Source organism: Hakea prostrata, chromosome 5 (genome assembly GCF_041222555.1).
Source record: "Hakea prostrata isolate BN-2017 chromosome 5, UWA_Hpros_2, whole genome shotgun sequence".
NCBI classification, from domain to species: domain Eukaryota; kingdom Viridiplantae; phylum Streptophyta; class Magnoliopsida; order Proteales; family Proteaceae; genus Hakea; species Hakea prostrata.
The window spans coordinates 21,948,776-21,973,303 of NC_142604.1; the positions used below are offsets into that span (position 1 = coordinate 21,948,776).

At 39.0% G+C, this 24,528-nt stretch overlaps 1 protein-coding gene across 1 annotated transcript; it reads left to right on the plus strand.

Annotated features, from left to right (window-relative positions):
• Positions 1-586: 586 nt before the first annotated feature.
• On the plus strand, positions 587-23,584 carry LOC149015693 (RNA-binding protein-like RNA recognition motif protein). Its single transcript, XM_089154957.1, has 6 exons — positions 587-704; positions 814-884; positions 6,360-6,445; positions 22,498-22,571; positions 22,656-22,782; positions 22,973-23,584. The coding sequence occupies exons 3-6, from the start codon at positions 6,392-6,394 to the stop codon at positions 23,276-23,278; spliced, it is 561 nt and encodes a 186-aa protein (XP_089011083.1). The 5' UTR covers positions 587-704; positions 814-884; positions 6,360-6,391; the 3' UTR covers positions 23,279-23,584.
• Positions 23,585-24,528: the final 944 nt, after the last annotated feature.

Sequence of the window (24,528 nt, forward strand, 5' to 3'; positions counted from 1 at the left end):
ACTCCCCTCAGAGAACTCCAAGAAAGTGTTTTTCAAATGTTACTTGAAGGTTTTCTTCAGAGCTTCTTCTTCCCCAAAATCGATTTTTCTTCAGATATGAAATAATTGAAATGAAAGCAAGCAGTTCTGAACGATCATTCTTCTTCAATCAATTCCTTTCTTCAAGCTTCTTCTTCAATCGATTCCTACCTTAAAGCTTCTTCTTCTTCTTCTTTTGAAGCTCAGAGCTTCTGCTCACAGCTTGCTTCAGATTTGAAATGATCGAAATGATACTATTAGAGCGGTTTTCTGTTTTTCAATCGAAAATGTTCCATCATTTGAAAACGTATATACGATTCAGAGTATGGTAGTTCTTTTGAAAATGTATAAATGGTCCAGCGGTTCGAAGCCGTTGGACCGATTGGTCTGGTCGACTGAACACAAAACCGCTCGTTAAACACTTCATTGATTTTTTTAATATTTAAAAACTACCAACAGCCACGATCTTGCCTGGAAGGATCGGACGGTTGGCTTGACCCTCAAGACTCAATCAAAATCCTATATTCTTGGTGCAGGTCAAGTGTTGTGCACTAATTGCACAGCACAAAACGCCGTCAAATCGGTTCGTCCTTTCATGCCCGCACGGGCGACACAGCGAACCGGCTGGAAACTATATTCTCTCTCGTCTCGAGTGAGTTCTCTGCAAGCCCTGGTGGACTCTGAAGGTAACGTGCTCTCTCTCTCTGTCTGTGTCTCCTCTTCCGCTTAGGCTTCTCTTCTCTATGTCAATTGTCTTCTGCTGCATCTCTGAAGCCCTATTCTGGCTGATTTTAGGTATCGGAAGCTCAAAGAGAAGGAAAAACGTTGGTGCTGATCACACTTCGACAGTGAAAATTCAAACTCAGGTAACCTTCTGTCTAGTCTCTTACATGCATCTCGCTCTTCATCTCTTTCACAAGGTTTACCGGTGATCTTGTTATCTTTTGTCGTCATGACATCTCACCCTATTATAGCTTTTCATAATGTCTCATCCTACCCTAATTGACGTTTGCATAGCCTTCATATCACATACTTTTCACTCATTATCCGCATTCAAAATGTAATAGGAGTCCTTGTAGTTGCTGATCATGGCCGGCGCTTGTTTCTTGCACTTGCTGATCATCCCCACCCTAATCTTTGTCTGAATTAGATGATGTTCATCCCTGCACCTGGAATAGAAGCTCAGTCTCTTACTCTTAAGTTAAAACCCCCCACCCTGTTATCAAGTATGTGAGGAATCAATGGTTAACCATATTAAAATAAGATGATATTATTATTATTATTACTATTATTTCGCTGTTTTTGAGCTCAAGATTGCTAAATTGAGCTAAGTATACTAAATGCAAAAAATCGAGTGAGGAATCAATGGTTCCTTGCTTATATATATATATATATATTTAAAATCGGACAAACTGTTTATGTAGATATATAGAATCATTGACATTGCTTATTCCTTTAAGGGAAAAGGGCATTGGTTCTGCTGCAACTAAAAACATTGCACTAGCTATACGTAGAAGTTGATGAATAGTTTTTGTGCTCATATTCATATTATTTAAGAGGACTTCCCAAGGTTGAATTTGATTGGCAGTGTAGACCTTGAAATTTGAGTTACTGACACTGATTTTGATTGCCACTGTATATTATCTTGATTATACTAAGCTCATAAGCGTGTTCTCCTTACACTGATTTTGATTGCCACTGTATATTATCTTACACTGAATCTTAGTATGAAATGTGAGTAAATTATCTTGATTATACTAAGTTCATAAGCGTGTTCTCCTTTTAGTTAATTCTACATTGGAAACCTTGATTTCAAATGTGAAACCCTATTCTTGTTTTTTGTGTTTTATACTGATATTAAATAGGGAGGCTGGTGAACCTTAAAAAAGAAAATTAAGAACTTAACTGACTTCAAAATGAATTTATATGGAAATAAAAGAGGGAGACAAAATTGAAAAGTAGCTTTCTATATATCCTTGTTATCTAGAATTGGGAGGGATACATAAAGCAGGGCTTGGATCAGGACTGTTCAGTTTACATATCCTGATTTCCCCCTCTTTGAGCCATAAAGGGTGAACCCGGTGACAAAGGCTTCTATACAAGTAGAGCCAGGAGGGGGCAATTCTCCTACGCAGCCTTATCTATGCGATTTTTTCTGAGAGGCTGTCTGATTTTCCCCTCTTCATCTATAAGGATATTATCTCTAGATCAATGCCAATGGGATGACAATTGTGTCTTGAAAGATTGATTGCTCTGCACTTTTGCTTTATCTTAGTGGAGTGTGAAAAGGCCACAACTAAATAATTGTGATCATGTGTTTTCGTGCTGTACTCATGTGTAATGCATGAAAGAGGATTGATATTGAATATACCAACAACAACAACAACAACAATAAGCCTTATCCCAACTAAATGGGGTCGGCTACATGGATTCTTGCCTTCTAATTAGTTCTGTTTGAGGCCATGCTAGATACTAGGCCTAAGCTATGCATATCTTTTCTCACCACTTCTCTTAAGGTTATCGTAGGTCTACCCCTAGCTCTTCTAGTTCCTTCAATTTGGATTATATCACTTCTCCGCATAGGGGCATTTATAGGTCTTCGTTGAACGTGGCCGTGCCACCTTAAACGACTTTCTCGAAGCTTATTACTTATTGGAGCAACTCCTAACCCAACTTTAATATGATCATTCCTTATCTTATCCATCCTAGTTTTGCCACTTATCCATCTTAACATCTTCATTTCTGCCACACTGAGTTTATCTATATGATTCTTTTTAACAGCCCAACACTCTGCACCGTACATCATAGTTGGTCGAACAATGGTCCTATAAAATTTTTCTTTAAAGCTTTAATGGAATACGCCGATCACACAAGACCCCGGACGCACCTCTCCACTTCATCCACCCTATTTTAATTCTTTGGGAAACATCATCCTCTAAATCACCTCTTTTACTTATGATTGAACCTAGGTATCTAAAACAATCACTCTGAGAATCTCTTTATCATCAAGTATCACCACCTCATCGTCTACTCGTTCATGACTAAAGTTACAAACTAGATATTCTGTCTTCGTTCTACTTAGTTTAAAGCCTTTTGATTCCAAAGCTACTCTCCATGATTCTAATTTAGTATTAATCCCCACTCGAATCTCATCAATCAACACAATATCATCAGCAAAAAGCATACACTAAGGGACTTCATCTTGAATGTCTTTGGTTAATTCATCCATTACAAGTGCAAATAGATATGGGCTTAAAGTTGACCCTTGATGTAGCCTAACTGTAATTGGGAATTCATTACTTTGTCCCCCCATTGTTCTTACACTTGTCACTGAACCATCATACATATCCTTAACTATATCTACATATTTGCTTGCAACACTTCTTTTTTGTAGTACTTGCCAAATTAACGCTCTAGAGACTCTATCATAAGCTTTATCTAGGTCAATAAATACCATATGAAGGTCTTTCCTACATTCTCTATACCTTTCCATATGTCTCCTAATTAGGTAAATAGCCTCCGTTGTAGGTCTTCCCGGCATAAACCCAAACTGGTTCTTCGTAATTGTAGTTAAGTGTCTCAAACGGATTTCAATTATCCTCTCACATAATTTCATAGTATGGCTCATCAATTTAATTCCCCTATAGTTATTACAACTTTGAATATCTCCTTTATTTTTGTAAGTTGGAACCACGATGCTTCTCCTCCATTCATCTGGCATTTTCCTTGTACTCATAATCTTATTAAACAACTTAGTCAACCAAATTAGTCCATGGGTTCCTAAGCTCTTCCATACTTCTATTGGGATTTCATCAGGACCTTGTGTCTTGCCGAGTTTCATCCTCCTTAGTGCTTCTTTTACTTTAGACATTGAAATTCTACATATATAAGTTTGAAAGTTGGTGCCTTGGTGAAAGGTGTGGTCTTCCTAATCATAAGTGCTTGAAGTATGCTCATTTAGTGGAGTAGAGAAATAGATTTTCCATCTTTTCTTAATGTCCTCGCCACATACTAATACTTTACTATCTCCATTTTTAATACATCTAACACGGTCAAGATCTCTACTCTTCCTATCCCTCATCTTAGCTATCTTATAAATAGATTTTCCCCTTCCTTCGTGCCCAACTTAATGTATAACTCTTCATACTTCTTTTCCCTTGCTTTTCCCATAATTTTCTTAGCTTCATTTCTATCCAACCTATACCTTTGAAGATCCTCAACATCCTTAGTTCTTTTCCATGTCTTAAAACTAGCTTTCTTATTTCTAATGGCAACTTGAACCTCACTATCCCACCACCAAGTCTCTCTATAAGAATGAAGCTTTCCTTTTGATTCACCTAGAACATCTTTAGCCACCTTCTTGATACACATAGCCATCTCATTTCACATCGCATTAGTATCCCCCTTAATCCCACTTTCTTTGTTTGACTACTTCATTAACGAAGGATTTCGAGCACTCTCCTTTCAAGTTCCACCATCTTATCCTGGGATAGTTCACCTTGGACCTTTTATGAGTTTTTGGGGTTAAGCACATATCCAAGACCACAATTCTATGTTGTGCAGTTAAGCTTTCCCCCGGTATCACCTTGCAATCCTTGCACAACAATCTATCAGTCCTTCTAGTTAGGAAGAAATCTATTTGGCTTCTATAATGTCCACTTTTGAAGGTAATTAAATGCTCATCTCTCTTTTTGAAGTAAGTATTTATAATAGATAGATCAAAAGCAATAGCAAATTCTAAAATTGAAATCCCTTCCTCATTCATCTCTCCAAAACCATATCCTCCATGTACACTCTCATAGCCTTTTTGATCTTTTCCAATATATCCATTTAGATCACCTCCTATGATAATCTTTTCTCCTTGACGAATTCTTTGCATTAATCCATCCATATTTTTCCAAAATTCTAGCTTTAGATTTTCATCCAATCCTATTTGAGGTGCATATGCAAAAATTATATTTACAAACTCTTTCTCCATTAAAAGCTTGATAGTAATAATCGTATCATCCACTCTTTTAACATCCACCACATCATTTTTTAAATCTTTATCCACTATTGACCCTACTCCATTTTTATTTGTTTTATCCCCAGTATACCAAAGTTTAAAGTCATCCAACTCTTTAGCTTTTTACCCTTCCATCTAGTCTCTTGAATGCAAGCTATATTAATTATTCTTTTCGTCATAACGTCAAAGAGGATTGATGTTGAATAATAATAATAATAATTAAGACGACTGTGCATTCAAAAGAGCAACCCAAGTGGAAGATTGTATGAATCATCCAAGTAGAGTGAGAAGATTCTATGATTGACATTCAAACAGTTGATACATGGGAGGATGCAAGGTGTGATGCTAAAGGTAAATAAGTGTATACGAGGGACTTGGAAAATAACTGCTATATGATATGCTTCAAGTAAGCTCTAGGAAAAGCATAAAGCTTCTTTGGGGATGTCATGAATGCCAGGATCAAGTAAATTTTAGAAAAAGCATAAAGCTTCCTAGGGAACCTCATAAACGCAAGGAAGATGGAAAAATAAATATAAGAAAAGTCTGGGTGACGTTGTAACCTTGAGAGTAGAGTCACTGTTGAAATAGTGAATCCTAGTAGTTTTTGGTTATTACAGATGCTGCTTTTAGTGAGAAGAGAATTCAAATTTTTTTCCTGACTTCTGCTGGATTTACTTCCAAAAAGCAATTTTCATTGGAATAGTATGGGAAAAGAAGTGGAATAGTCTGCACGGATGGTTTGGGGCTATTAGAGATGAAGTCAGCCAAGACATTGGAATCACCTTGATTTTGCTTGGCAGTAAATGATCATTTAGAAAGGCAGTTGATTCACCATAGCCTCTAATGGTTGGTGAACATCTTCTTTTTCGATTGTAGCATCCTTAATACCCATTTCAAACTGGATGGTGTGCCTAATCAAATGAAACTGAAATTTCTTAATACCCGGTTTGACAGGTAGGATTCTTTTTTCCCTAAGATGTCAAGTGGTAATGTTATGTTGTTTTGAGGGTTTAAATACCCACTCTTATGTCTGCATCCCTTCTATTGGGTTTAAATTCTTTTGATGAGATCCCAAATTGATGGGATCTCATTCTCCTACTCTTTGCCAGTTATGTTGGTTCAAATTGATGTTGTTGTAAGGGAACCATGTTAGATGGTGAATATCTCTGTATTAATAAGCGCTATTTTACAGCTTAGATACAGAAGTCAAATTATGATCCTGAATTGATGGAAGATGCTGCTTTGATTGCTCTATGCTAATGGTTGGGTTTTTAGGAGGAAATTGGTACTCATTTATTTATTTTTTCTTTTTCATTTGGCTTATATGTGGGTGCAGGGAAATTTTGATGCACTGAACACAGGAGTTTTATGGTAGCTGCTGCAAACTCCAATTTTCACATCAAAATTTCTATCCTGATCATGGTAAAGTTAATATCTCTACCTACATGTATGTATTGGGGTGTATGCTTTTCAGGTTGGCATGCCTTGCACAGATTCTCTGAGAACAATTCATTCTACTGGAAATGGCATTCTGTTTGAAGATATCTCTGCTACACTTTCCCAAATTTCATGCACTTATTTTGATGCGTATAAGAGTGAAACAAGATTGTGCTTTACAAATTGCCATGCTTTTGTGTTGGAAGTTCTGTTGTTTCTTGTGGATTGAATTTTTTAATATTTACTTTTGATGGAAGAACCACCTTTATTATCTTACAATGTCATACACACCCTTTGTTTTTATTGATTAGGCCTTTCTGTTATCTCCATTCAACTCATTGCTTTAATAAGTTATTTACTTTATACGTTTACAGTGACATGTGTTTTAGTAAGATTGCTTAATTGATTTGGTATTTTGATTCCCATTTTCAATAATCAATGAATGCTTAATATGCAAAACTGAAAGCAATTTGGTAACGTTTTGGAGTCTACAAGGATTCTTTATGTCATAAGATCAGCTAATGGTGACCACTTGATTTGGTTCAGTAGCTAACTCGGGGATCATTGAAGGTTTGCTAGAGGATGAAGTGTTCACCTTGTAGCTGGATCAATCTCTATGACATGGCTCCATGATGTAGCCTCACTAGAGGTAATGGCCAATAACCTTGTAATAAAAGACACTTAAAATAAGGTGAAATGTAGGTAGCTGGGATTGATGTGAACCAAAATTCTGCTGCTGGCTGAAACCTGGAGTGGGCCACTCCAAAGTGGCGCACCTGGGGCTGGCTGAACCCTGTTGGAGGGCTCTTTTGGTCAATCCATCCCCAGTTATTTGGTGATTCTAATTTTCAGAATTTTATTTTTATTTTTTAAAGAGTCTTAGTCAGTTAGGAGTCCAGTTTGAAGTCAAAGATGAGCTCAAGTCCCTAAGTATCTTCTTTAGGAAAATACTCTTATCAGTCTTTATTTACAAGAAGAGTTCCTTTTGTGTTTAAGTCTTAAAGGCAATCTATTTTCAAGGAGATTCTATTAGATATTTGTTGTGATAGCCTAGTAATAGCTTGGGAAGCAGTCTTGTTATGTTGGTGTTCAAGAAACCAAATCGTGGAAGCTTGGAGTGCAAGCTGTCTCAAAATAGAAAGTACTGGCTTGAAGGAAAAGTTGTTCCAGAATTAGGAAAGTTTTGAGTGCACTACAGAATTAGAAAGTTATTATTTTCCTGATAGCTTTAGTTTCATATTCTCTTTCCTTTTTGGGATCTGGCTTTAGAATCTTAGAAGTTAAATTTTTTTTTTAATTTTATTTTTGAAATGTGCCCAGAATTAGGGATGGCCGACTTCACTAAAAAAGTTTGGGGGGCGATGGGCGGCCCCCCGCCCTCTCCCTTCTTGCCCCCCTTTTACGTTTTGCCTGGCCCCCGCGTTTGAGCCCCTCGGCGTCCCGCCGTTTTTTTTTGGCGGGGCGCCCCTGTGGGTAATGTTCACATAGATGAAATTTTAAGAAGACACTCAAGTCTTATATGATTCGTAGCTGTTGTAGGGTCCATAATTAATGTTGTAAGCTTCCAGAATGGCCGATCCTTCAAAAATTCTGTCCAAGGAAGGTATGCCGTTCCAAATTACCTGTATGAAGTTGAGAGGAGCCGAAAATTATTTTCTTTGGGCAAAGGCGATGTATGCATTTATTGATGACTGAGAAAAATCAAAGTACTTGAAGGAAGATTGTCCTGAGGTTGATTTGAATATACAACCACTGTTTCTATGCATGAAACATGGACTCTTGAAGATGTTGTAGTTAAGGTATTGATTTGGAATAGCGTTGATTCTCCTATTGCAACTAGCATTATGTTTTATGACACCTCTAAGAAGATATGGGAGGGCCTGTGTGAATCCTTATGGAAAAAAAAAAAAATTTGCGGGTTTATGATCTATATATGATCGGATGTTCAATTATTCTTAGAATGGTTATTCGTTGATGGAATATTATAGTGGATTTAAAGGACTAGTTGAAGAGCTGCAGCAACATCAGCCCCTTATTACTAATCTTGAAACTTTAGAGACTCAATGGGCTAATCTATATTTTAGAATTTCTGGTTGGTTTGGATCCTGAATTTTTGACAGTCAAAAGTCAAATGTTGACTTCTGAAACTGTACCTACCTTGAGTGATGTTTTCTACAGGTTATTACGTATTACTGGCCACAAGAGTACTCAAGAAAGCAAGGAGAACTCAACAATGGTTGTTGGCCGTGGCCATGGCTCTTAAGCATCACATGGAAGAGGCAATGATTGATGAAGAGGAAGGGGGAGGAGGTCGAACTCCCCCTCCAAATTTATCTAAAGGAAATCGAGTGTGTTACTGCTGTGGCAAGCAAAATCATATGGAAGAAATTTGGTGGGACAAACATGGCGGCCAGCCAGAATGGGCAGAAAACTATGTTAATATGGCAACATCTATTGGAGAGAATACCACTGACAACTCATCAATATCTACTCCAATGGCGCTACAAGTTCCTCATCTTCTAATGTTGACGTTAATCCAATCCTAGAGTGCCTACAATAGTTAGAGCAGAGTTAAAGTACATCCACCACTAATCTTGCCCAAACAGGTATATTTACTAAGTCTTATGCTTTGGATTCCTGGTTTGTAGACTCTAGGGCATCTGAACATATGACAGGTAGTTCATCCATGTTTTCATAACCCTACTCCTATTGGTATGGCTAATGGTGAAAAGGCCTCCGCTGTTGCTAATAGGAGTGTATCCTCTTTACCAAATTTGAACATTTCCTGTGTTTTATTTGTTCCACACTTTCTAATAAATCTTATTGCTAAATCTTTATATTGTTTTATGTTGTTCTTTCCATCTTTTTTTGGATTTCAGGATTTTCAAACTAGAAGGAGGATTGGTGGAGGAATTGAGAAAGATGGATTATACTATCTGATTGATTTTGACACTTTTGTTGCAAAAACATACAACTGTGTCACCATTTGTTGTAATGTGAAGAATTTCTCTGAGTTGTTTATTCATATACCCCAATAGGGTATTTATAATTACAATCTAGTAAAGTCCCACACTAAGTAAAAAACTAACTCTAGACTTATTAGGAAACAAAATCTTATTCTAATTAGAAAAACCTCAATCCATGCTTTCAACACTCCCCCTTAAGTTGGAGCATAGATATTTATCATGCCTAACTTGCTCATAATGTAATTGAATACCTTTGTGCTCAAGCTCTTTGTGAGTACATTAACCTGCTGCTCGTTTGAAGTAACAAAGGTTATATGGATCAACCCAGCCTCGACCTTCTCTTTGATGAAATGTCTGTCAATCTCCACATGCTTAGTCCTATCATGTTGTACTGGGTTGTGAGCTATGCTGATTGCTGAATTATTATTTGAGTATAACTGTATAGGAACCTCCAAATCTGTCCGAACCTCCTAAAGTAGCCCTTTAAGCCATAATATCTCACAAATGCCCTGAGCAATCGCCCTAAACTCAGCCTCGGCACTGGACTGCGCAACCATAGCTTGTTTCTTGCTTCTCCAAGTCACAAGGTTACCTCCCACATACACACAACACCCAGAGGTAGACCTCCTATCATCTGGACATCTTGCCCAGTTTGCATCTATATGTGCCTTAATCTTCAAATGTCCAGGAACTAAAATTAAAATCCCTTTTCTTGGAGTGGCTTTCAAGTATCTCAAGATCCGATATACTGTATCCAAATGTGAGGAGTAGGGATCATGCAGATACTGGCTAACAGGACTAACTGCAAATGTGATGTCAGGTCTAGTGTGAGATAGATAGATCAACTTTCCTACTAATTTTTGATACCTTATATTGTCAACTAGTTCTCTTTCCTTTGCCTTCAAATATAGGTTAGGCTCAACAGGAGTCTCTGTAGGCTTACATCCTAGCATCCCAGTTTCCTCAAGAGATCTAATGTATACTTCCTCTAGGATTGAGATACACCGCTAGCAGAATATGCCAACTCTAAACCTAGGAAATATCTGAGTTTCCCATGTCCTTGATCTTAAATTTGATTCCCAAAAAAGTTTTCACTGCTGAAATCTTAACCTCACTACTGCCTGTGATCACAATATCATCCACATATACTAAAAGTAAAGTAGTGTGGGAACCTCCTCTTTTAATAAACAAAGTGTGGTATGCATTACTTTACTTATAGCCATTAGATATCATTGCCTTATGGAACCTTCCAAACCATGCTCTTGGAGATTGCTTCAATCCATATAAAGCCCTCTTTTAACTTGCACACTTTTCCATCAGTCTCGGTAGTATAATATCCAGGTGGTACATCCATATATATCTTCTTTTGGAGTTCTCCATGCAAAAAGGCATTCTTCACATCAAACTATTGTAAACTCCACCCTTTATTAATTGCATATGAAATAATAGTACGAACTGTGTTCATCTTTGCAACTGAGGGCAAATGTCTCCTGGTAGTCAACGCCATACGTTTGAGTCAAACCTTTGGCCACCAATCTTGCCTTGTATCTTTCTACAGTTCCATCTGCCTTGTGCTTGATCACAAACACCCATTTGCACCCAACAGTTTGCTTTCCTGTGGGCAAAGTCACCAAGTCCCACGTTTGTTTTTCTCCTATGCTTGCATTTCCTCATCTATAGCTTCCTTCCAGTTTAAGTGAGATAATGCCTCCTGCCAAGCAAGGTAAAAAATTCGATCGAAATGAACATTTCGACCGAAACTGGATACTTTTTTCCTGATTCCTTGATTTGGATTTTTGCATACTAGCTATTTCAAGCATAATAAACACTATAAAACTGCTAGTTTACTAAAAAACTACTGAAAATGTAACATCCAACATTCCAAGTATATAGTACATGAATCAGAGAAGAAGCTGGAATGTTATTATTTACAAGTCTATTCTATTCAAGCCTCAATGTCTCCCTCTTCCGTCTGCACCCCATACAAATGACAATATAACTCCCATGATGTTTGCCCCCGCCCCATATAGTTTTGGACATAGTCAAGAACTGCACCTCTGTATGTGGCCTCATCCACATGCATAAGATTCCCTAACGGTGGGAAGTTGTGAATCTCCAAAGGAACTAGTGGTGGTGGGCCTTGTGGCTGTGGAATAGTGTGGAAGATCTGCTCAACAAATGAAAGAGCACCCTGCCCCTGGCTCTCAGGACTAAGAGAAGGATAAGGATAAGGATACTGATAAGGTCCCAGTGGTTGACTCCGATAATCGCCAATGGGAGGGACACCATAAGCTCCATAGGCCGCTCCATAACCATAAGGCTCCAGTCGTGGCTGACTAGCTTGACCCTGAATCTGATAGCTAGGAGACACCATATGGTCCATAAGGACCATAACCATAAGTCGACTCGGTAGAACCAATACTCTCCACAGCAGTATCATATGAGGACTCTGCAGGCCTGTGCCATCCGGATCCTCTGGAGGTGGAGGAGTCTCTAGCGTCATCAATGCTCATCGATCTCATAGATCCCACCAAGCTCTCGGCATCGGATGGACGGTAGGAGCCATATGATGGCGTGTCCTCCGTGCTCCAGCCGTGCTATCTCCCCTTCCCCTTCCTCGAATATGTAGAGGAAACATTTTTGCCTCGAGATGCAGCTCCAATATGGTCTGAATCGTGTGTCGCGTGGGTGAACTGATTCTCCTGTGAATCTCGGTGGTCGTCCTCCCCCCCTTGACTCTCACGTACTGGTGGTGGAGGATCAGCTGAATCCTGATCACGAGGTCCCACACCCTCCTCATCCCCTCCATCATCACCGTCATCATCACCACCATCGTCATCATCGCCGGAGGCTTGAGTCACCTCATCCTCAGTGTCGGATGAGAAAATCAAATCCTCACTCTGGGTGGATGCATTAGGGTGTGGCACGAAGGGACGGGCGGGCTCTGCATGTGGCCTCCCCTCCTGGGCCATGAAGTCCCCCACATCAGCCCCCATCTCCTTTGCAATCTGACTATTGGGAAGACCTCCATCCTCATCCAGCAATCCGTCTCCACTATCCCTGATCCAATCAACTACTGGGTTATCATCATCATCCATCTTAAATATGTCGGCCAACTCGATATTGGTGCTCTCTCTATCCATCCCCTGTCTAATATGATCCTCTCTCAATCTCATATTATAGTGTAGGTAGACAAGGTCCTCTAGACGCTTCACACCCAATCGGTTGCGCCTCTTCGAGTGAATGAGGCTGAAGGTGCTCCAATTTCGCTCACAACCAGTGGCAGAACATGTTTGGGAGAGCACTTTGCTTGCAATCCTACTCAAGTTGTGTGAATCACGTCCAAATTGCAACCACCACTCAGCTGCAACCAACATAGACTCGAAGTCATTTTAATACTTAAATAACTAAATTAAAGATAGAATATAATAATTAAATGTATAATGAAATAAATGAATGAACTTACCGCAGTGGCGGTTTCCCGTCCCGATACGGCCACAGCACGACCGAAGCTCCCAGTGGCATCCCTAAAAGCCTTTATCTAATATATAAAGAGAAAAAACAATAACTAGTTACTAGGTTAATGACTTAGTATAAAACTACGAATTGTGAATATCAAATGATTCTAATCACTATCTCACCTCTATAAGGATGACTGCTTGTTTAGCTGTATCTGGTTCGAACTTCTCCACTACAGCTTGGACAGCATCCATCAAATCTTGCCTCATCCCAAGATTGTTCTTGTAATGGTACTTGGGATTTAAATAGTATGCTATGTAAGAAAAAGTATGTCATAAAAGGGAATAGTTAATGCTTAATAGTGTGATAACATAATGAAAATTAAATTAAATACTAGACTTAACAACTCACCAGCCTTATGCAGTGGATGCTGCAACATAGACTCCCATCTACTGTTGATGATTTGAAGGACTTTCTTGTTGCCATGTGGGTGGACATGAGCAACTTGCTGCTTCATCCTATCTACTGCAGCAAATATGTGTGCTAGAATAGGTTTTCTTTGCTGATCTACCATCCTCAACACATTCACCATAGGCTCAAGCATCTTCACCACTATCCTCACATTGTGCCAAAAAGTCTCATAAATGATAGTCAATTGAGCTCTCCTTCCTCCCACTAATGAAGAACCCTCCCAGTTAAACCACTCCTCTGATGCAAACATACTCCTAAGACTAGTCTTCCTAATCTCAAAGCTCTGCAGTGCTATCCAATTAGTAGCAAATCTGATTATGCCTGGCCTCACTAACTCACCCTGACACTTGTCCCTCATCATCCTTAATGCATAGGTGTGGTTATATATGAAGGTGCTAACATGTCGAGCTTGGTCCACGGTATTCTTCACAAGCTTGACCTTTCCAATCTCCTTCAACATTAAGTCAATGCAGTGAGCAGCACAAGGAGTCCAAAAGAGCCTATATCTGTCCATCCATCAATGCATCAAGCCATCAATACAAAGTTATAAAGTGTACATGTATATGTGTAATGTAAATATATGTATTTATAAATGAAAATTAATACTATATGTTTAGACTTTAGATACCTGGAGTTCTCCTGCATCTTCAACCCAGCTTTCTTGTAATTGGAGCCATTATCAGTCACGATTTGAACTACATTTTCCACTCCAACCTCCTTCACCACTTGCTTCAGTAATTTGTAAATATATTTTGCATCCTTCTTCTCACCGGATGCATCTACTGACTTGAGGAACACTGTCCTCCCATCACAATTCAGTCCCACCGGATGCAAGTTCGAGGTTGCTTTCTTAATGCAATTGGTAAGTCCAAAGTAGGAATAGAATAAGGGTTAAAGATAGACTCACCTGGAGGAACGGATTGTTCAGGACTAGGAACCAAAGCTTTTAAATGGCTTGGTTTAGAAGGGGTCACTCATTGCTTTCTTTGATAGGTCTTCAGAGGTCTAGTCTCCCCCTTTATATCATCCTCTAGCTGTTCCTGTCCGGTCACTCTATCTTCCAATGGAGAATCATTTGTAGAAATCTCGGAGAAAATATCGAAAGGAGGAATTAATATTGAAACCTCTTCACGAAAACTCTCCCCTTGAAGAGGTGTAGGGGAAAAATAAGGAATTTGTTCCTGGAACACAACATCTATAGAGATGAAAAAACGACGAGAACTAGGATGATAACACTTATTAACACTTATACCCCTTCTTGTAGGAGGATGACCTAAGAAATTGCACTTTAACCCACGAGGATCCAACTTTTCATGAACATGGTGGTTCCGGACAAAGGCAAGACATCCAAAAACCTTAGGTGACATTGTAAAGGCTGTTATTCCTAAAAGAAACTCAAGGGGACAGTGTTGGTCTAAGACTCGGGAAGACATTCAGTTAATTAGATATGCTGCAATAAGGACGGCGTCACCCCAAAATCGAGGAAGCACATGCATAATAAACATAAGAGAACGTGCTACCTCAATTAGATGTCTATTCTTGCGTTCGGCAACCTCATTTTGAGGTTGAGTGTCGACGCAACTAGTTTGGTGAGTGATGCCATGGTTTGCTAAGTAGGAAGGGAATGCTCCACCCAAGTACTCAGTTCCTTTATCTACGAAGGATTTTGACTATCGCCCTAAACTGAGTCCTAATCATACTATGAAAAATTTTGAAAACACGAGAAAACGTTACTTTTTTGGTGAAGTAAACCCATGTGATCCTAGTGCAACAGTCAATAAAGGTAACAAATCATCTATGACTAGATAAAGACACAGTTCGAGAAGGACCCCACACATCGAGTGAATGATTGAAAAAAGGGATTTTACTACGATGATCTGAAATTGGGTAAACATGCCTGGTCTATTTGGCCAAAATACATGCCTAATAATAAAAATCATTCAAGTTACATTTTTTAATCAGATCAGGAAATAACTTGGACAAAATAGATAAAGGAACGTGGCCAAGACGACGATGCCACTTCAATAAGGTAAAAAGTGTTAGAGAGGTGGAACTAGAGACCATAGAAAGAGTTGATGGGGACCCATCCATCAAGTAGAGCCCCCCTTTCTGTCTACCACTACCCATCGTAAGCCCTGTTTTTAGGTCCTGAAATACACAATTAGAAGAAAAAAAAGTTAATTTGTAGTTCATATCACGAGTAAGGCTACTAATAGATAAAAGATAGCTGAAAACTGAGGAACATGCAGAACATTAGATAAGGTAAGAGAAGGCGAACATATAATAGATCCTTTCCAAGAGATCGGGGAGAGAGACCCATCAACCATTCGAACATCCTAAGCAAAAGGAACAGATGAATGAGAATGAAACAAAGTAGATGAGCCTGTCATATGGTCAGTTGCCCCAGAGTCGATTATCCAGGAAGGATAAGTCAAATTGACATTGTGACAACCCAAAATACATGTAGGGAATTGTGGATCAATAGAGGGAACAATGATAGAGGCTATACTTGCACGGGAAGTCGGTACTGGAGAAGACGAGTCAAGTCTGGACATTAACTGGTGAAGGTGCTGAAGCTCATCTAAGGAAAGAGGTGTTGGAGTACTCAGGGTGTCAAAACTAGCTTGTTTTGCATATGTTTGATTGCTGCCCTTTGTTCCATTCCTACCTCCTCCACGGGAATTTGTTGGACGTCCAAGCAACTTCCAACACTTGTCTTTTGTATGATGCTCTTTTCCACAATACTCGCATTTTACTAGAGGGTGAAAATCACCGAACTAGATCTATTATTGCTAGAACCAACCACTAATGCAAATCTATCAGATGTCTGAGTGTGTACCTTAGATGTCCTTTGACTGTCCTCTGTATCTACCATGATATAGGCTTGAGCCAGAGAAGGGAAAGGCTCTTTAGAAAGGATTTGTGCGCGAATTTGATCAAATTCTATATTCAATCCTGTCAAAAAATCATAAACTCTTTGTTTATCTTCCCATTGTTGATGGGCAATAGCATCTTCAGCATTTTTCAGTGTAAACTTCCCATAGGAATATAAAGTCTGGTAATATCCCCGCAGAGTGTTATAGTACTGAGAAAGAGTAAGGTCCTTCTGCTGGAATTGATTTATTTTTTGTCTAATTTCAAAGCACTGTGCATCATTGCCTACTCTTGAGTATCTTTAGCGACTTTCCAACTAGTTGCTGCATTAGGAAGGAGAAGATAACTCTCTGCTATGCTTGATTCAATGGAGTTGAGGAGAAAACCCATGACCAAGCATTCATCTATATGCCACTTAGAAAGTTGCAGACTATGTGTGAAAGGTTTGGTAGAAGTCCCATCAAGATGGCCAATAAGACCATGAGCACTAACAACAAAGGAAACTGAACGAGACCATCGAAGATAATTCGTCCCATTAAGTTTCACATTGGTCATTTAAAGTGGAGAAAACTCACGATCCCAATGAATGAAGACATAGGAGACTCTTCAGATATACCAGACAAAGGAGATATGGGATCAGCCATCGCAAGAAGAAATCACTCAAATTAACAAACAAACCCCTGGTACAATTTGAATTTACGAAAAAGTACCTAAGTTTTTTTGAATTTATGAAAAAGTCCCTGGAACTTTTTGAATTTACAAAAAGTCCCTTGAACTTTTCGAATTTACAAAAAGTCCCTGAAACTTTTCATATTTACAAAGCAACCCCCAGACTATTTATATTTACGAAGTAGCTCCCTATGAATGCATCGAATGAAAGAGGTGCTAAAAAAATCAATCGGTTCTTTCTTTTACTTATCATGATCGTTTCTTTCTGTTACCTATTACGATCGTTTCATTCATTGTTCCCACCTTAGTCCTGATTGATTCTTTTTTCTCCTTGTTCTTCGTCTTCCTGGTGGCTCAACTCCAGAAAACGCAGAACCTGCAAGGGCAGCAGCAGTCTTTGCTGATGGAGGTGCAGCAGGTTCTTGGGCAGCAGGTGCTTTTCTTGGCAGCCAGGCGTGCTCTGAAATCGAGATGAATGAGGCTCCGTGTGGCCAAGTTTGCTAAAAAAGCAGCAATATTGGTAGCGGCAGTGCCAGGCGTGCTCTGAAATCTGTGTGTGGTCAAGACTGCTAAAAAAACAGCAATATCGGTAGCAGCAGCGGCAGCGGCAGTGAGGGAAATCAAGAGAAAGAAAGTTTCTCTAGTTAATATTAGGCTCTTGATATCATGTTGTAATGTGAAGAATTGCTCTGAGTTGTTTATTCATAAAACCCAATAGGGTATTTATAGTTACAATCTAGTAAAGTCCCACAGTAAGTAAAAAAACTAACTCTAGACTTATTAGGAAACAAAATCCTATTCTAATTAGAAAACCTCAATCCATCCTTTCAACACCATTAAATTGGCACTGTCGTTTGGGTCATCTTTCTTCAAGTAGGCTTAGATTGGTTGTTCTTGATTGCAAGGATGTTAAGTCAATAAAGTGGAAGCACATGAGTTAGGTAAACATCATAAGACAAGTTTTCTTGCTAGAACTGAACCTAGAAAGTACAAGTTTATTTTCTTTACTACATTCAGATGGCTGGGGACCTTGTTGTATCCCTAATCGTTTTGGTTTTCAATACTTTTATCATTTTTGTAGATGACTTTTCTCGATTTACTTGGTTATCTTTATCTAGATTTTCCTAATTATTTTTATGAAGGGTCGAAATGAAGTTTTAAAAATTATTACAGATTTTTTTTTCTCTGAAATTTCTACCCAATTTAATACATCTGTTAAAAATTTTCATACAGATAATGCTTTAGAGTATATGCAAAATGTGATTTTTGATATATGTTTTTCTAAAGGCATTCTTCATCAATCTAGTTGCTCATACACACCACAATAAAATGGTGTTCCTGAGCAAGAAACATAGGCACCGTTAGATGTAGCAAGGTCCCTTATGTTTCATATGAGTGTGTACCTAAGCAGTATTACATCTTGTACCTTGATAAATCGAATGCTGTCTTTAGTGTTGCAAAATGAAATACTGTTTCGAGTTGTGTATCTGGACTTACCCCTGCTTGCTGTCTCACTTGAACTTTTTGGTTGTGTATGTTGTGTGCATGTTTTGCCCCAATCAAAGGACAAGTTTTCAACTAAAGCTCATAACTGCATTTTTTAGGATATTCTTGGTACCAAAAAGGATACAAAGTTTTTGACCCTTTGGCCAAATGTCAATCCATCATAGTAGATGTGACCTTCTTTGAGGATACACCTTATTATGAACCTAATCAGTTGTTTGAAGATGATAGGTTTGACTCCCTTTTACTTCTTGTTGTACCGTTTCCTTCTGAGATGCTTGAGGGAGAACTAGATTGTGAAACTCCTAAAGAACCCATTGTATGTCTTGGTTTAATTGAGGTGCTAGTTCAATTTCCGCCGGTGCAAGTCTATTATCAGTGGAAGAAACAAAAACTGTTAGATGGTACATCAGTCGATATCATTTCTATATATCCTCTTCCAATGTTTGATAATCCTGAAGATCTTTCCATTGGTTTGAGGTAAGGTAAGCATTCTTGTTCTCGACATTCTAATGTTGTATACCCTATTTCTCACTATGTTACTACTCTTCACTTGTCAGTTCAATATCGTACTGGTTACCACAGCTTTGTCTTTTATCACTATTCCATCTACGTACTTTGAGGCTCTCTGATCCGGGTTGGAAAGCTGTTATGGAGTTTGAAATTGAGGCTGTACACTCTAGGGATACTTGGACTCTTGTGGATTTGCCTCTAGGTAAGGATCTTGGGAAATGTCGTTGGGTGTTTGTTGTTAAGTATAAGTTTGATGGATCTGTAGAGCACTTTAAAGCATAACTTGGTGCAAAGGGGTATACATAGACTTATGTTGTGGATTTTTTTAAGACCTCTTCCCGTGTAGCTTAATTGAATTTTGTGCGTATTTTGTTGTCTTTGGTGGCTAATTTAGAATAACCTCTTCATTAGTTAGATGTAAAAAAAAATGCCTTTTTGTATGGAGACTTGGCTATTGAAGTCTATATGGAGCAACTTCTTAGGTTTGTTGCTTGGGCGGAATTCTGCTAAAGTGTGTTGACTTCACAAGTCCGTCTATGGGTTGAAATAGTTGCCAAGAGCATGGTTTGAAAAGTTTAGTTCAGTACTGTCTGAAGTAGGATTTTCTCAATGTTATTCAGATCATTCTATCTTTGTAAGAAAGACAAGAGTCTGGAATTGTGGTACTAATTGTTTATGTGGATGACAATTGTTTTTGGAAGTGATAATGTAGACATTGGTGCGGTAAAGAATTTTTTGAGCACACGATTCCAGATAAAGGTCTTGGGGCATTTACAGTATTTTCTCGAAGTTGAAATTCTTGGAAACAATCATGGGATCAACCTTTCTTAGCGTAAGTATGTGCTAGATTTGTTGACTGAAACTGGTATGCTTGGGGTGTAGACATGTTGATACACCCATGGACCCTCATCTCAAACTCATGAAGGATGAAGTAGAGGATTTGGTGAATCCCCAGAGGTATAAATGACTAGTAGGGAAGCTTATATATCTTACTATGACTCGTGTAGACTTGTTGTATGCTGTAGATGTTGTTAGCCAGTTCATGCACTCACCCGAGAAGCCTTACTGGGATGCCGTAATGCGTATCTTATAGTATTTGAAGAAGGCTCTAGGAAAAAGGTTTGTGTACAAGAAAAATGCTCATTTAAAGTTGTGTGCTTACGCAGGTGTAGAATGGGCAGGATTGCGAGATGATTGAAGGTTAACTTCTGGTTCTTCTACTTTCCTTGGAGGGAATGTTGTTACTTGGAAGTATAAAGCAAATTATAGTGGCTCGGTCTGGTGCAGAGGCTAAGTATCGTGTTATGACTCATATGGTTTCTGAAAATTTTTGGGTTTAGTCTTTCCTAAAAGAAATAGGGATTGAAGTTGAAGAGCCAGTTGAAATGTTTTCTGATAATAAGGCAGCAATCTATGTTGCCAATAATCCGATGTTTCATGAGAGGACCAAAAACACATGGAAGTGGAATTGCATTTTGTGCCGGACGTAGTCATGATAGGAGTTATAGTTACACCAAGTGTTGTTTTTGCTTAACAAGTTGGATACATCTTCACTAAATCTTTACCTGGTCAACCTTTGTAGAAGGATGCTGTGCAAGCTAGGAGTTGGTGATCTATACTCTCCAGCTTTTGGGGGGGGGGGGTGTTGCGATAGCCCAGTAATAGCTTGGGAAGCAAGTCTTGATTTGATGGTGTTCAAGAAACCAAATCATGGAACCTTGGAGTGCAAGTTGTCTCAAAATAGAAAGTCCTGGCTTGAAGGAAAAGTTGCTGCAGAACTAGAAAGTTTTTAAGTGCACTACAGAATTAGAAAGTTACTATTTTCCTAATAGCTTTAGTTTCATATTTTCTTTCCTTTTTGGGAATTGACTTTAGAATCTTGGTAGTCAGTTTTTTTTATTTTTGGAATGTGCTCATAATTATTAAGTGATTAGGCTTGTATAATCTTCATCTATAAGTAAAGGTTTAGGGTAGAGACGCAGACCACTGGAGCTGGTCTCTACCCCCTTGAGTCTTCTCTTCAACCTCTTCTTTTTCTTCTATTTTCTTCTTGTGCAGCGTCTTTTCATTCAGTTTCCGAACTTTGGCTGCACCTTAGTAGATGTTCTGATTTGTTAGTATTTTAATGATTTATTTGGACGATTAAGATTAGTAATCTTTGTAGGAAACCCACTTATAGTTAGTCTTTTAGTAGGCTATAAATAGTCTATTCTTTCCTTTGTAAACTTGTCTCATTATTGAATGAAAATTAAATCTTAGTTGAGGATTGTCATTCCTCGTTGAGGGGCCATGGTTGAGTAAAGATTGAGTTCTTCAAAGATCAGCGACTATATTCTGTCTAGCTCTCTTCTTCCGGTCTCCATCAACTTCCTCAAGAGCCTACAACAGTATCCAAGTAGGTACAGCAGACCCCCCCCCCTTCCCTCACCTCCCAACCCATCACACCCCTTCCCCATTCCCTCCCCTTCCTGCGCAACCCTAAAACCCACCCCCTTTGCTGCCGCACCCCTGGCATCAGCCTTCCCAGCCCTTGATAGGCTCTAATTCCCTCCCCCAGCCCCCTGCAATCCTTCCTGGTCACTTCCCCACCCCTCCGCTAATCCCTCCCCTAACCTACTGCTCCTTTCCCTCCTTGCTTCATCGCACCCTCGCTCCCCTCTTCTCTGACTTGTGGCATATCTGAAAACAGAAAAAAGAAAAGGAAAGAAAGAGAAAAGAGAAGAAAAGAAAAGGAAGGAAAGAAAGAAAAGATAAAAGACAGGAAAAATCCAAGGAAGATTGCCCAAGATCCATCACCAAAGCCCTAAAATATTCCCATCTTTGGATTTGAAGTTTGATTTTTGACTTTGATGTGGGTATGTTTGAGTTAATCACTGTGTTCAATGTTATATAATGATTATCTTAATAAACTTTCGTTAAGTTTGCAAAATGTTCATACTTCAATGCTAGGAATAAATTATATAACATTACCCAACTATTATACTTACATTGCAAAAAAATAACAGTAGAATGCCTTGACTGCCTAAAAATTAACAGTAGAATGCCTTGACCACTTAGTTGTTGCCTTGTGGGCACCTTGTCGCCTAGGCGCCTTGGAAGCCCTCCATCGCCTTGGTTGCCTTGACAGCCTTGCCCATAGTATCTCCTTCCACATTACTAATAACTGCTCCCAGCCCAATAATTAAATCAACTCAGAAGAAATAAATCTTGTATATACACAATGGTGTACGTCAAACTGACATGTTTCTTCTATCCTGATTTTCTCAAAAGGAATTGGAAAATTTATTTCCCATCAACTTGTATATGTTCACCAAGACAAATTCCTGTTGGAAACCCTTGCTTTATTTGTTTATTTGTTTATTGGTTGTTTCAACACCATTTTGTTTGGTTTTCACTTTTGTGATGCAAACCAAGGAAAACCTCAATGCTTTCATCCTAGGGATATAGTTCTGGATGCCAGTAACACACGATCATGTTGTGAGAAAATGTCAATCCATAGATATTGGTTGTTTGAAAACTTTGAATAATCTCATCATGTATTCTTATATTCTTTACTTCTGTTTGTTTATTTACTTTAAGCAGGATCAAAATAGTCTTGTTGATGAGAAATGTGAAAGCAGACTATATATTGGTAACCTTGACCAGAGAATAACAGAGTAAGATCACTCTTTCATATGCTTTGCCTGTGAGCATTAATTTCGCTATCTTCTGTTGTTAATTGACAACCTCTGCTTTTGCAGGGCACTTTTGATTAAGCTATTTTCTCCATTTGGTAAGATTATATCTGAGGACTTCCTTTGGCACACTCGTGGCCCAAAACGTGGAGAGCCACGTGGCTTTGCCTTTATCCAGTATAGTACTAGAGAGGTAACTTGCCCAGATCTTTTGATGTGCCTGTGTACTGGACGTGTAAACCTAGTGATGTGTCATCCTGTTCACCTAGGATTCAATCTTGCCTATCTTCTTTGCCCCTCCCCCAACCAGCAAGAGCTTCCCCATATTTATTCATTATGTTCTCTAGCAATGCCTTACTTCTGTCATTGAAGTGAGCATGCAGGAAGCAGAACTAGCCAAGGAGAAGATGAATGGAAGATTGGCTTGTGGTCGCCCTTTGGTCGTTCGACTTGCTAGTGAGAAGTTCTTGGTTGAAACCGCTGCCAATCCTCCCAAAGCAGTTGGTGAGGCCAACAAATCAGGCCTTGCAGGTGGTCATTCAGGACAAATGAGCCGGAGTGCTAAAATAGCTGCAATAAAGAACAAACTCAAAGCCATGGAACAAGAGAGTTGTAGCATGAAGAAGGCAAAACAAACTGACAGTACAGCTTGTGGCAGCGGTCATGACCATTCATCTGCCAAAAGGTAACGAGATGAGTTACTGTATGGTCTTCTTCTTCTTCTTCTTCTTCTTCTTCTTCTTCTTCTTCTTCTTCTTTTTCAAAGCAGTGCCTGCCACTGACTTGAGAGACTTATGCTCAGTAACTTATCTGCTTTGAACGATTTGTGAAAGTCTTAGCCTTGAGGCTAAGCTTGTAAATTGTTGAATACCTGTTTCCCGTAAATGTATCACAATCACTTGCTACTCATCAAATGATTCCCATTTGATATATTTGGATTCATGTGGGGATTTCCCTCCAACACTCTTGAATGTGCATGATGTTATTTACTAGTCATATATGCCATTTTTTTTTGGGTAGGAAGTCATATATGGCATTCAGGACCTTTCAACAAGCATGACGAACAGGAAAACAGTGAAATGGTCTCATATGAGCTTATTATCAATCTGACCAGTTTGCCTGTTGTAGCATGTTGAACAGTAAACCACTGAAATGGTCTCATATGGTCTCATGTATGTGCCACTTACGCTTCTTCTGTGTCAACTGGTTCCTTTGGATGGAATTAAAATGCCTACCTGACCTATTTGATGATTTAGAACTTATGTCCCTTCTTTTGCATTTTTTAAGATGCTTTTTTATCTTTAGTTGTAGGGGCAGCAGTTCGGATTAAAATGGCCCTCTCATCATCAACTTAATGAGTGGTTGCCAAGGCATTGATGCTCTCCCATAACTTGAGAACCAAAATCGGTATCTTGTAACACAATTCCTGAATAGATGTAGGTAAAATATGATGTCTCGGGGACATGGTACCTTTTCAGGTCCATACCAGACTTTGAAAGTTAGACAGCAAATGGATACAAGTCCTCTGAAATAGGATCCCTAAAACAGAAAGCGCCAATTTCTCGCTTTTGGTTTCATTAGTTGTACACAAGAGTGTCACGAAGGAGGAAGACAAGAAAGTCCAATTTCCGTTTTAGTTCTTTCCCGTTTGCCTATGGAACAGAGGCCCAACAAGTCTTCATGGTCTTCATGTGCATGGGACCAGTAGTACTTTTTAATCAGTAGTGTCTTTGGGTAGGTTGGGGGAGGGCATGGTTCAAGATCTCGCTCTCAAGTGAGATCTCACACCTTCCAAAAACCAAGATCTAGATCGAGTTGGCAAGATTTTGGTGGAGATATGGTTTTTCTTTTGGGCCAACTCGATGGCCCATCTTAGTGGCTGTTAGGGTCCAGAATGGGTTCAGATTTGGTAGTCAGTCTAATTTATGCATTTTAAACA

What these genes read in the sequence shown, in the direction of transcription:
- LOC149015693 (XM_089154957.1), top strand. Translation starts at nt 6,392, where the DNA reads ATGGTAGCTGCTGCAAACTCCAATTTTCACATCAAAATTTCTATCCTG. An exon ending in AAATTTCTATCCTGATCATG is followed by an intron (nt 6,446 to 22,497) that starts GTAAAGTTAATA and finishes TACTTTAAGCAG; the next exon opens with GATCAAAATAGTCTTGTTGA. An exon ending in CTTGACCAGAGAATAACAGA is followed by an intron (nt 22,572 to 22,655) that starts GTAAGATCACTC and finishes CTGCTTTTGCAG; the next exon opens with GGCACTTTTGATTAAGCTAT.